A 14,139-nucleotide genomic window follows, 5' to 3' on the forward strand; every position below is an offset into this window, starting at 1 on the left:
CTTCAGTCTATTCCGTTTGAGTTGCTCTGGAGTGAATGTGTATTTTGCTCGTGTGTGACATAGTGTGCTTTTGACTGAGGCTTCTTTGCGGTACACTGAGGAAGATGGAGAGCGATAACTTAAAGCAATTAGTTTATGACTTGTACTTATGCAGTAATACTGAGAATCGAACCTAATATTTAGTATACCCCGACTCCAGAGCAGAAGGTAATCTGTTTCTTTACTTTACGACTTGGCTAGCTACATTGGAGCTGTGTGGTTGCTTACTCAGTGTTTTGAATGAGTAGCAGAGTGACACGATTACGGTGAATGTGACGCACAATCCGTTTTGTTTACGGGTCGACTGATTCGTCATCTCTTTCGACAAGCTGATGTGTGATTCACCAAACGGTGTCACATTTTTTATATATACATTTCCCAAAACTATATGGAGCAGGTCTTTGTATGTGCTGAGACGACAACGTTGATTGTAAATCGGGTAACATTAATCTTGAAACGTCCCCTTGGAATAATTATGAATTACTGTACTGGTAAACCTCTTACGTTATTTAATTTTCAAACTGCTGAGCAAAACTGAACGTACTCAGACATTTCTCTCTTTACTTATTCTGACAAACGTTAAACTGACACACTTTTTTTTTTTTTTTTTTTTTTTTTTAGCGCAACGCAATCTGACTTTCAATAATCCCTAACAATAACCTATACCTTTCATGAATCACTTACCACACAAAAATCTTCGTTATTTGAACTGCTGCAATACAGCGAGCGCCAATATCGCCAGCTCAATAAAAGATTCTAACTACTGAAGGCACTAACTACTGAGAGGCATAGTTAGCAAATGAAAGATTTTGATAGAGAACAAACAATGTATTTACCTTAACAGCGGTCAAAACTATTCATGATATCCAGTCTTACAAATTTCCTCTTTCTGACTGACACACATCCAATCTAGATCGCCCGCTCTCAAAACTCTGGCATCTCTGTCCCCACATCCACCACTGCTCGCCTCCAACTGCAAAACGCTATGCGCTGTTCACATCCAACAGCCCAACAGTACACAAGCGAATATTCCAAGAAAGAGTCCAACCAGCCACAGACTGCACACAGCACAGTCAGTGATTTTCGTACAGAGCGCTACCTGGCGTTACCAACATAAAAACCGAAACAGCTTACTTACAATCTGATTGTTCTGTAGAATCCTTGGGATCAAATAATAACCCAAAAATTAAAAAGATCACTTCATGGTTTTATTGCTATTTCGTTCCTTTCAACAAATTAGTTTAATGAAGTACGATTTTTGCGACGTAATAGTATTTTGTAACGACTAGGCTTCCACTAATTCCTTATGTAGAGATAATTCAGAAATATTCTCGTGCTTTAACTCTATCGGTAGGTCAATTGGAGCTACTTTTGCTCCGATCAGTTAATTCTAATACCAATCAATTCATAGCTTAGTAAATTATTGACAAAAGATAATTTTACCTCTTGATTTTCAGGGTGACAGCTGTTTCGCCGTATCGCCATTACGTTCTATGAAAATGTTACACTACTAAGTCCCGTAATCATAAAATAGATTGTTTAAGGTGAAAGAGAATTTATGCAGCGTCACGCATGCCTTGTGATAAATACTCCTGAGGACAGTCAGATCACGAATTAATATTATTTAATTTGGGTTTTACTCATTTAGAAAGAGGGGGAACTTTGATGTACATTGCTATTAGCGAAGTCACATCGAATTTAAAGCACACCATACAACGGAGTGCACATCGAAACAGTAAAAACGGCTAAAAATACGTCAGAAAGACAATGAAGAATTAAAGTCAATCAAGAATTAAAAGCACAGAAGGTAATTGCTAATTACAACGGAAGTGATGAAAGAGTGAAGTAATGATGAAGAAAGAAATCACAAAGCACTAAACACTAAAAGCTGTAAATGAAGGAAGAAAGATTAACGTCCAGTCGATACATCGGCATCTCTAAGATGTAGCACAGAACTTGGTTAGGGCATGTTGGGGAAGGAAGACGACAGCGTTCTTTTGAATTGAACCACCCAGCGGTTGTTTCAATCAATTCAATGAAACTATGAAAAACAGCTTTGTAATATTTGTCCAAGTAAAATGGTGCAAGATGTTTGCAGTTCTCATAAAAAAAGGGGGAACTATGTTTTAGGAAAAGGTGGTGACCTGTTGCGGTTCAGTAGGGCCTAAAGCAAGGATGCAATCTCTTTCTCCCCTACTGTTCTGCCTGTACGCCGAATAAGAAATGACAAAAACAAAAAATAGTTAGGAGTAGAACTGAAATCCATGGTGAAAGTATATCAATAATAGAAGTCCCTGATGATATTGCAATGAAGAAAGGACAGGATTATAGGACCTGTTAATAACTCCAAGAATAGCTTCAATGGTGCTACAGTGAGCCGTAACTGGCAAAAGTTGAGTGGAATGCGGGGATTTCTGTGGGTCGAGGACATTGTAACCTACCTCCCGTTTTAGTTTTGCCTATTCTTAATAGAAACCGTTTTCTTTGAAGGTATCGGACATGGATAATGGATGGTAACAGAGAGAAACCTGACCGTTGTGCCCAAATAAAACGTGTTTTTTTGTTCCTTTACGTTTGTTAATGTCATCAGTTCTTCGAAGCAAGTGAAAACGTTGCCTTGGAACGAGACCAGTTTATAGCTTTTACTGATTTCGCAAGAGTAGCTATATCCAACCATGGTCACACGTAAGAATGGCTAGACCCAGTCATGATCCTAAGGGGCCACTGAGGGTGACGATGTCCGTAGCTCGTGGTCTCGCGGTAGCGCCCTCACTTCCCGGGTGCGATTCCCGGCGAGGTCAGGGATTTTCACCTGTCACGAGATGACTGGGTGTTGTCGTGTCGTCCTCATCATCATAATTCATCCACATTACGGTCGGAGGAAGGCAATGGCAAACCACCTCCGCTAGGACCTTGCCTACCACGGTGGTGCGGTTCTCCCGCATCGTCCCCTACGCTCTGTCAAGGTGTATGGGACCTCATCATCATCAATAGTGACGATATTGATTGGTCCACTGGCTTCATGTGTAATAAAGCGCACCCTCAGCAATTATCCCGATTAATCACTCGATTTGCCCTACCATTCGACGACAAATTTTCAGTGTTTTCTTTTCAATATCTGTAAACTGTCCACAATGTCTAAAACGTGTTTTTCTCCTTTACGTGTGTTAATTTAATCAGTTCTTCGAAGCAAGTGAAAAAGTTGCTTTGGAACGAGACCAGTTCATAGCTTTTACTGATATGGCAAGAGTGACTATATCCAACCATGGTCATACGTAAGAATTGCTAGACCGATTCATGATCCTTACAACAATTTCAGTTTCACTTTCAGTCTGAAGTTTGATTTTGTATATTGCTTTTCCAAATTAAACAACAAAACTTCAGTGTTTTTCAATATGTGTAAACTGTCCATAATTATTGGTGGGAAAGCAGCTACGCACGACCGCCCTATGCGAGACCAATTCAAAAATTTCTTCTCTTTTGAGTCCGTTTCAGATGGTCTCAAAGCATCAGAATGAATTTTATCTCACCGTCCACAGTCTTAGAAAGGCCCCTCCCTCTCTCTCTCTCTCTCTCTCTCTCTCTCTCTCTCTCTCTCTCTCTGTCTCTCTCTCTGTCTGTCTGTCTGTCTCATTTTTCTCATTCTCATCCCTACATTCGCGTACACGGATCTTGAATCGATGGTACTTGTTGCGAGTGGACGTTGGTAAAGTATTTCATTCCTCATTTCTCGTAAAATTCACACTCGTCTCCACTCTTCTCGGTAGTTCCTCTTTATTCCAACGGCTATGAAAGTGCTAATGAAGATTTTTCTTATGTATATTAACAGTCCCACTTTGCTGAGGCGTCTATGCCGGCGTCTATTTACTTCACGTCCGGTCTCTTTTTGCTTGCAAAGCCATGTTTTTTGCTTCTATTGCACCTTGAAAGCTCTGTATCAAGACTACTCACCTGTTAACAGAAGGGGAATGGGAAGTATTAGCGGTATATGTTGTGCTCTCAGCCACACATCGCAGTGCGTGTACCAGAACACTAGTGAAGACATAAAAGTGAAAAAATCAAGTAGGTAAGGCAATACCTGAAGTACAGCAGGAAAGATGAAAAAATGTTGTAAACAGGGAAAATTGAAGAGGAGAATTAAGAAATTCTGTAAATAATCATGCTAGTAAATATTATAAGTCGTGAAAGAAACAATGACCCACTTGCTACGCGGTCTTCAGTTCATTCGCATATCTGCTCGGATATTCCTATGTGTTTATGGGTACAGAACGGGCAAAATGGCGCTGGGCAGGACAACATTTCATGCACCTTAATAATGGCAACCCAGTTTAAAAATCAGTCACCATGGATGCGGATGATGTAAGTTCTTTTGCCATTTTAAGGTGCATGAGATATTTTCGTGTCTTGTTTCATTTTGCCCACACTGTAGTTTGGTTGCTAGGCGACAATGCGTAAATTTATCGAAGGCTATCTGGATGCCTAGAAACTCAACATCGGCTTAAGATTCGCTATTTTCTACATTCTAGGTCCAATGAAGGAACTTCTCTTAAGATTACTGAGAACAGTTTTGCCTTGCCTTACTTCTCTTCCAGTTCTGAGTTTTTTATTTTTTATTTGAGGATTATTCAATGCGTCATCCGTATTAGGAGGTCTTGCTTCACTCGCTATCGCTTTTGTCGCTGTGTACCATCATCTTCACGCCGCTCTACGGTCAAGCGCGTAATGACGCAAAAGACCAGTTAACTATCATAATACATCCCAATATAGGCCACACCCATATCCAAGTCAGATATGATGAATACTTCCTTCCTGTTCAAATAATTTAAGGGTTTGCTGCCGGGTAACGTCGTCGACAATCGTCGATATTTCGGCACTAGCACACCCTGCCATTCTCAAGGCACAAATGCAAGGAGGAAGCAGTGTGCGAGGGAATTTAATACCTCGGTTCACAGAGGAAAAGCAAGGAACATACCACACACAGAACAAGTAACCGCAAAAGTCAACACACAACCAAAGATAACCAACATCAGAAATATCGATAGTGACCATTAATCAACAGGTGAGGTAGCCCTAATTCTGTCCCTCTGTTTTTTGATGAGAGACAGAGCCGGATTCTAAAGCAGCATTTAGAAAATATCCACCCTGTTTATAAGGTTGCTTGATTGGTTGATTTCAACAGCTTTCGTAATGACACTTTCCCAATGGCTGGACGTGCAAAGCAGAATCTCCATGTTGTTGTATTCCTTAGGATGACCGGTGTCAAGGCAATGTTCTGCAATAGCGGATTTGCTCGGCCGTTGTAAGCATGTGTGGCGTTTATGTTCAGTACACCGGACTTCCACCGTCCTGATTGTCTGACCAATATAGGACATGCCACAACTGCAAGAAATACGATGGACACTAGCCTTACGCAAACCAAGATCATCTTTTACGCACGCCAACAAAGCCTTAAATTCCCTTTCAGATTGCTTCTCCCTTGCAATTGTGCCTTGAGAATAATGGCAGGGTGTGCACCTGCCGAAATATCGGTGGTGTTCGACGACGTTACTCGGCAGCAAACCCGTAAATTATTTGAACATTCAATTCACCGGAAAAGTTTAGGTCTCACCTTCCTTCCTGTTTATGGTACTGCAGACCGCCAGCACATCAAAAGCTATCCTCATCATTGCCCGGTTTAACATGGAGAGGCCTGAAAATGGTGCACTGTATAGCAGAAACAGACTGCAAATAAAAAAAGAACGCTTAAATACAGCTGAAGAAGTCATTCGTACACCGGAAAATGTACAAAGTAAGAGCAGGTGCCCACAAGCCTATCTAAAGATGGGCATACTAGTAATTTCCGCTTCACGTTTAAGTTCAATGAAAGATACAGAATTAACGTATACAATGCACACTAACTAGGATAGGCTAAATTAATTCCTTGATTGAACACCTTTCATGTCCCAACTTACTTGAACTATTTATACAAGGTGTCCCAAGTAGAAATGGTCAACATTTTAATACTGGAATCTCCATCTCTTCCCTATTGACTCCTGTTTCTTCTTTTGTCACGCCATCGGACAATTCTTCCTCCTCGTAGACGTCTTCATTGCATTCTTTCCACCTATCCGGTTTCTCCTCTGCTTTCAACATTTGGCTGCGCGGAGTGGCTGCACGGTTTAGGCATCATATCACGGATTGCGCGGCCCCCTCCCGCCAGAGGTTCGAGTCCTCCATTGGGCATGGGTGTGTGTGTTGTTCTTAGCATAAGTTAGTTTAGGTAGTGTGTAAGTCTAGGGACCGCTGACCTCGACACTTTGGTTCCTTAGGAATTCACATACATTTGAAAATTTTTTAATAGTTGATTGCCATTGCTCTCTTAATGCTACACCCTTACTTTTAATTTTACCGTAGGTTGGCTTGACTTTTCTGTATGCTGAGTGAGTCCTTCCAACAATTATTTCTTTTTCGATTTCTTCATTTTTTTTCTGCGGCCATTTCGCCTTTAGCTTCCCCAAAGTAAGTATTTATTTCATTCCTAAGTGACTTGTATTTCTTCATTCCTGAATTTCCCTGTACATTTTTGTATTTACGAGTACCTCTCGCGTCTCCCAAGTTTGCTCTGCAGTTATCTATCCCATACTTAGCCGAAATAGTTTACCTTCAGCCTGCTTCATCACTTTAGGAATTTTATTTTCTGTGTTTTCATCAGCTGAGTTTGAATCATATTCCCATCTGTTATGAACTGTAATCTATGACGCCGACGTTCACTCGTCCGTGCCGCAACGTTGGCCAGGTTAGAGGTCATGAGTCGGCGGCTGCTGGGATTCGGCCAATTTCCGCGGGAGCAGCCGGGCGAGGGCACAGGCCGTGAATTTCCGTCGCGTCTATGAGGAGAGCCGCTCCACACACTCTGGCCGACTTCCAGCTGATCCTTCCAGGCTGCCCACTCGCTCGGAACACGGTGATAATTTTTTCCTCAGCTTCGGATCAGAATTTATAGCAACATCTTCGCCTCTCTTCTCTAAGTGATTAAATGCCTTGCTTCAGGGGTGACGGTTTTATGTAGGATCATGAAAACTCCTACTGCTACTATCCATCAAAGTGCTCTTTAGCTTCCTGAGTGACGTGTCTATCAATGGTTAAGCGCTGAAAATGCCACAGTCTGATGTAAGAGACGGCCGTTTTATTTCCCATTGATAAAGTGCTCATTCTCCGTACATACAATGATCATCACCATTTTGGAACTTAGCTCGTAACACATCCATTACCCACTTACTTATTAGGATTTCGTCGCCAAGAAGGAATGCAGTATAATGCTTTTCATTGAAAAAAAAGGTGATTCAGAAAGGACGTTAAAAACTTGGAACGATACAGAAATTTATTGAGATAACTATAGAATTGGTTGGTGTGTCACTTAATAGCAAACAACCTCAAATTTGATTCACGTAGAGCAGCAGGACCACATTCCGCCACTAGTAGCAAACTGAAAGTATACGGCCTTTCCTCTTCAAGGTGAAAACTGTGTATCTGGATACGCTTGAAAACATTTAAATTTCACGGATAAATGAAGATGACAGAGATTGGATGCCTTATTACCAGAAACACGGTGAACCACCTCATTTTCTCACCTAAGTTCGGACTTTCCTCGATAATCGTTTCGCAAATCGGTGGATTGGCCATGAAGGGCCAATCGCTTGACCGCCTGGCGCCCGAGACTTGGCACAATTAGATTTCGTTCTCTGGCGTTTCATTAAAGAGCGTGTGAATGCTCCTCCCCTACCACACAGTTTAGCCGCCCTGCAAAATGGACTCTACCCTGCCGTTTCAGAAGTTACGCCCGATCTTCTGCAGTGAGTGTGAGAAGCTATTGATTATGGGTGGGATATTTGCCTTGTCATGAATGGTGGTCACATGGAACCAAAATGACACTTTCATGTGAAGCGTGAGATTTATTGCTGCACAATAACACATCTACCGCCTTCAGCGCAGATGCACAAGTACTTCCGACCTTCTGTGCGAATATCTGAGAGCGAATATGCAGGAAATGGACAGGGACTGTAGATAGGTGGCCCTCGATGGGAGTGTGGATCGAATGTGAGGCGTGCCAAGGTAGTGTGTGCAGTTTTCGTCACGCTGTGTCCCGAATGGCGCAGTCGTTACCGCACCTGCCTAGTAAGCAGGAGATCCCGGGTTCGATTCCCGGACCACTACACATTTTCACTCATCCCGCCGATTCCGCGTAACGTCCCAATGCAGCTGACAGCAGTGATCCCTCCCTTTCCTTTCCTTTCTTCTCCTCTTCACCTTCAATTTACATATAAGGATAATTCATGCAGGATGAATTCTCATCAGGATTTCCTGGTTATTGCAAGCCGTCGCTGTAACAGCTTGCGGCGGGGCGAGTTAAAATAGTCTGCTCGTTCGTCGCACTGTTTAGTGCAAAAGTTTCACCTACCTCAGTACGGCGGCAAATCATCAGGTAGTTTCTCTGCATACGTATGTAATACGCTGACGACGTAAAAGCAGTGTTGAAAGAAACGCCGCCAATACTTACTTTCTTATAATACTTTCGAGCAGGAATTGGTTGCTTCGTTCTCTCAGTAAAATCTCAAAATTCTGAAACCAGTCTTTTGTTCCATTTCAGTTCAAAAAAAAAAAAAAATACCTGCCCTCAGACCACATGTAATTAGCGAACAACGTCACTGTCCTCAGTTCACAGTCCATTCAACCCAGTACACAGGCAAGGCAGCCAGAAATGTACTTAAGTCCAACCCGAAGAATTACGTGATTTCACAGTCAACGCTCCACCAATATATCTGAGATTCTCATTCAGTTCTTTTCAGTGAATTTCTATTAAAGAAATTGCTCGCCAAATATTCCATCTATGGATACGAGACCTACCACGCAGAATTTTACAAAGGCCGAAAGTTCACAATCGTTTATCTTTCCAACAAAACAATTCGAGAACATCCAAACTTCACAAAACTGTCCGTAAACGCAAATGCTTCTACGGCAACACAATCTGGACGCGAAATACCAATGACTTCTTCATTTTACACACTGTGCAGACGGACACGTTCAACATGACCTGCATGTTCAGTAGCTAAACATCGGCTCTTAAATGCCGCTCTTTCCACAGCCTGTAACTACCTGGCAGTGCGCGTGAACTGCTAAACTCTGACTGGTTGATCAAAATGACCAACCAGTCAGGACAATCGAGATCATTCTCACGCCAAAACTGTCCTAAGCCAATCACCATTCCCAGCTGCGTTTACGTCATGTCAATGAGCAAACATTAATATAATCTTTAACAAAACCAAACGAAAGGCAAATTAATCTGGGAATTTGCTTAGAAAACTATTACTCTGCAAACGGCTATTCTGGCTGCCTTCTTACAAAATCAAATACTCTTAGACATACGTCATCAGCAATGAGGGGAAAATACAACTTTCCCACTACACCGTCACGTAACGTGGTACCATGTTTAATTTCTACCTATGCCCCACTTAGACACTCTCACTCATTCTCATCCATTCCACAACAACTAAAGAAATAGATATTAATTACATAATAATCTTTTCTGAATTTTATATTGTAAAAATAAAAAGTATCTAACGTTTTTAATATGAAAATCAAAATAAATTGATCTGCTTTTTTTTGGAACACACGTAATGATTTCAAATTATACTAAAACACAAACTATTATTATTCCTAACTGAGGTTTATAGTCTAAGTGTCGGTTTGGGGTGTTATAGGTAATTTCCTCTAACTCCGAAACTATGACAGATAGAAGGCTGAAATTTTTATATCATATTCTCTTGAATAACAAAAGGCAGTGCATCGACTGTGAAAATATTAAATAATATTTAATATAGTTTATATTCAGTCTCTCGGAGTGACATAGATACCGCTTCCCCTCAGCTAGCATAGCGACAGGTGCGAAAGAATCATTGCTGAGACACAACTGGCTGTCTCCTTACAGCCAATGGCTACAATGCTACGGGCTGTTCTGCAAAGTTGCTTAGTGCAAGTTATCGCGTATTGACTCGCGACGTTACAGCTAGCCTCCATGCCTGATTCAAATGTTCTGTGTGATCGCGAAAAGCTTGAAATTTTGCCTCTAGTCACAGTCTGGCACGAATTTTTATTAGTCACAAAATATTGATACTGTACGAAGCAGGTATGTATAATTGCTCCAGGACACCTGCTCCTTTCACGCCCACTGCCTGCCATCATGGCATAAAGTGTTTGAGCAAGGTCACACACTGACTGAAACCGGTCACCATTTAAAATAGATATTGTATTGCGGTTAAGACGGTTTGTGATCCATTTTTAATGAAACTGGTTGTGGGTGATGGAGGTCATCACCTCAGATACCTATTATGTCACTGTGAATAGGAAGTGGTTCTGACTTTCAATAAATGTTATTAATGTTCGGGATAACTTCCAAAAAGCACGTAAAAAGCTAAAACTTGAATTCTACGGTGAGGGCTGTTGGAGAAAACATACGTGTAATCACTTCTGTTAAAAGAGAGGCAAACTTCAAAGCAGCCTTATCTTCTAGTCGAAAGCATCTGTTACATTGTATAGGAACCCACTTATTTTACATGAAAATTTGGCATTTCTGTGGTAGTTAATCATCAATGGAAGGCTTCAGTCGGATATGAATTACACAAAGATATAGACTGGCAAAAGTACACAATATTCTACAAAATTATATTACTATCAATAAATGTAGTAGCTGTTTGATACATACCGTTATCATAGTTAATTCATTGTGTGAAATATACAGTAACCATTTATCTGACATACCTGTATGCAATTTTCTCGTATATATTCTTCAGAGGAAGTGAAGGCATTTACTAACCACCCACGATGGAGAAGTGAACCTATATATTCACCAACTTAGGATAAATTTCCGTTTCTGATACACCGTCAAATACAGATTTCAGAATGGTACCTAATTCCACTTCATCGATGTCAACGAAACGAGTAAAAAATTTGCTTGTTTTAAAACAAAAATATCCACAAGTCAACACTGGGTTACACTACTGTGCAGTATGTACCAACACAACAGGAAAATTTGTAAGATATCAACATTATGTTTGTGTTAGGCCAAAACATTTTTCACCCTGTCCTAATGTAGTGAGGAACGGATAACATCAGCAATTTAATGATAATGCCAAAAGAATAACCAGATTTGTTTCTTTTATTTTCAGATTCTGCAGCTCCAAATGAACGACTTCCGATACCACTATATGTTCACCACATTCGTAAGTATCCATCCAAAACCATGACAGATTCCTTTAAGTATGATTCAAGTTACGATGCCAGCCAATGCGACAGTTAGATGCTTGCTTCGTTGCTCAGTTTGCATGGTGTTGGCTGCTTCTTGAGTCGGTGTTGACTTTGTCTTGTACCTACACACACACACACACACACACACACACACACACACAGTGGATGAGAACTTAAGAATTATTGAAAAAGTTACTTATTCCAGTGTTGAAACACTAATCACAATGCACTAAGACCAATTTGAAGTATAGTCACCATATTCATAACTCTATGCTGATGTATGCTAGAGTAACTGCACATTAAAAAAATTCTGTCATAGTAGCGTAGTCACTCGGTACAACAATAGTCAATAATGTAATACTGCGAAGTATATGAGACGTTTTTGTGGGACCAAATAGAAGTGTATGTCAATATAGTGGCCATACTGTGGTAGTAAGTTTTCACCTGTCTTGCAAGATATTTTATGAAGTAAGATGAACGTATGAAGAAGTACTCGATAAATAACTGTAATTACTTTCTTTGTGCAATGAACACGTTTTAAATAACAGTGGAGTTACTCCAGAATATCATCGCATGAGCCATCAGTGATTGAATATTTGAGAAATAAGTTAACTTCCTGTCTTCTTTAAGTGCAAAGTTGATAATTATTCTTATAACAAAAGTGAGCGATCGCAAGCCTTTTAGCAGGTATGCTATTCTATTTTTCAGTTCAGTGTATACGATTCAGTGTGTATACCTAAGAACGTACATTTTTGACAGTCCTAAACTTGATGGGCTCTGTTTCTTCAAGGTTTAAAGTTACTCCATTTCTGCGAAATCGGTTGATGACTTTACAAAGAAAATATTTGTTCAATCTGAGATGTAGAACCGTAAAAAAATCTGACAACCAAAACGAAAAAGTCTACAAAGTTCTATAAAACAACTTCTATTAATAAGCAAGTGCCCAGAACCCAATGCCAGTTGCGGATTGCTTACTTAGCGGTATCTAGAGGAAACAAATATTTTGTTTTCAATATTTCACTTCCACAACTAAACGAATTTAAAAATAAAAATTCTATCATAATCTACTCCTCGTCAACGGAAACGTTTCCTCGTCAACGTCCCCTCTCGCCCCCCGCCCCCCCCTCCCACACACACACACGTACACAAACTGAAAGCTTGGTACAGTTTCGCTGTTCATGCAGTGAAACTTCAAAATGAGTCACGCCGTTTTAATTTATTACTTCGATTCGATTAATTCTATTCGCAACATAATTTGCAAGCAGTATCTACAGATGCCGCGGCATGAACCAGCAAAGTGATATTACAGTACGACACATAGTTCACGAGATATGACGTCATAAACATTGACATGTGTGTTAAACTAGATATTGCTTAAATTACCCAGACCATATCCATCCATTGCTTATATTAATCCAGTGTTAGCAATGGGAACACTTAACGACTTACAACTAACCTTAAGCGTAATTTCAAAAACTTTACCAATCTTTTTCTAGCGTACATTTTACAGACATACATTTACTCATTACCTTACTTGTTAAGTAATCAGATTCTGAAACATTTTTATACATGATATTTCTATTTCTTAAAGTATCAACGATTACTGGTAGGTTACGAAATTGCTACAATTGTCGGTCATTTACGAAATAAGGTGGTTCGAGACTGAATTCCACTCGAATGTCAATTTGTTGGGTTATTAAGGGCTGTTCTAGTGAAGATTGAAGGATCACAGCATACAGAATGAGATAAACACCTACACTGTAAATGAATTCGTAGGAACACAGAAACTGTTGGAATGATCATGTGACCCACATGTTGTCCTGTTATCTGTTAAAAGTTTGGAAATTGCGACAAGGGGACTCCAGAAGAAACAGGAGGCGACGAGAAGCGCAAGTGTAATAAATGAAAAGGATGATAATGATGATGATGTTGATACCAGATCGGGTTGACGGAGGAGATAGAGAAGATCCAAAGAAGAGCGGCGCGTTTCGTCACAGGGTTATTTGGTAACAGTGATAGCGTTACGGAGATGTTTAACAAACTCAAGTGGCAGACTCTGCAAGAGAGGCGCTCTGCATCGTGGTGTAGCTTGCTCGCCAGGTTTCTAGAGGGTGCGTTTCTGGATGAGCTATCGAATATATTGCTTCCCCCTACTTATACCTCCCGAGGAGATCATGAATGTAAAATTAGAGAGATTAGAGCGCGCACGGAGGCTTTCAGACAGTCGTTCTTCCCGCGAACGATACACGACTGGAACAGGAAAGGGAGGTAATGAAAATGGCACGTAAAGTGCCCTCCGCCACACACCGTTGGGTGGCTTGCGGAGTATAAATGTAGATGTAGATGTAGATGTAGATGCAGATACAGTTTGAAGTATACATTAAATAAATTATAAAAAAATTCTGACTTACTCGATTCTTATAAGGCCACAAGAGTGTGATAGGGAATCTAATGAGAGCGGCAGAACATTCAGGCAACGCAATCTGTGGAGTCACTGGTCCACACGCAGAGCGTTGCCCTGATGCAGTATATTGTCACCTGGCGCACCACCGCAACCAGTTTACAGCAAGGGGCGCAGCTGACGCACGCCCGCAACACGTGCAACTGCTTGTCCTGGGGCACTGCCGTGTCTCTTCAACCGCCTGGATGCGTTTGCGTTGCTGCCACGTAGGGGGGTCGTCATGAAACATTTGCCGTAAACAAGTGTAACTACTCAAAACCAACGCGATACGTATAGTCTGATTATAGCGGTTAGCTGTACTACTTCCGCATCGAGATTCGCCGAGGAAGTCTAAATTCGTATTTAGTGATTCTGATGTT

At 40.9% G+C, this 14,139-nt stretch overlaps 1 protein-coding gene across 1 annotated transcript in view; it reads left to right on the forward strand.

Annotated features, from left to right (window-relative positions):
• LOC126292321 (glutamate receptor ionotropic, kainate 2-like) overlaps nucleotides 1-14,139 on the forward strand; it is a 1,291,187-nt gene that overhangs the window by 806,779 nt on the left and 470,269 nt on the right. Inside the window, exon 7 of the mRNA XM_049986255.1 lies at nucleotides 11,241-11,294. Coding sequence (XP_049842212.1) covers nucleotides 11,241-11,294 — 54 coding nt within the window. The remainder of the gene's footprint in view (nucleotides 1-11,240; nucleotides 11,295-14,139) is intronic.

This window comes from Schistocerca gregaria, chromosome 1, assembly GCF_023897955.1.
Source record: "Schistocerca gregaria isolate iqSchGreg1 chromosome 1, iqSchGreg1.2, whole genome shotgun sequence".
NCBI classification, from domain to species: domain Eukaryota; kingdom Metazoa; phylum Arthropoda; class Insecta; order Orthoptera; family Acrididae; genus Schistocerca; species Schistocerca gregaria.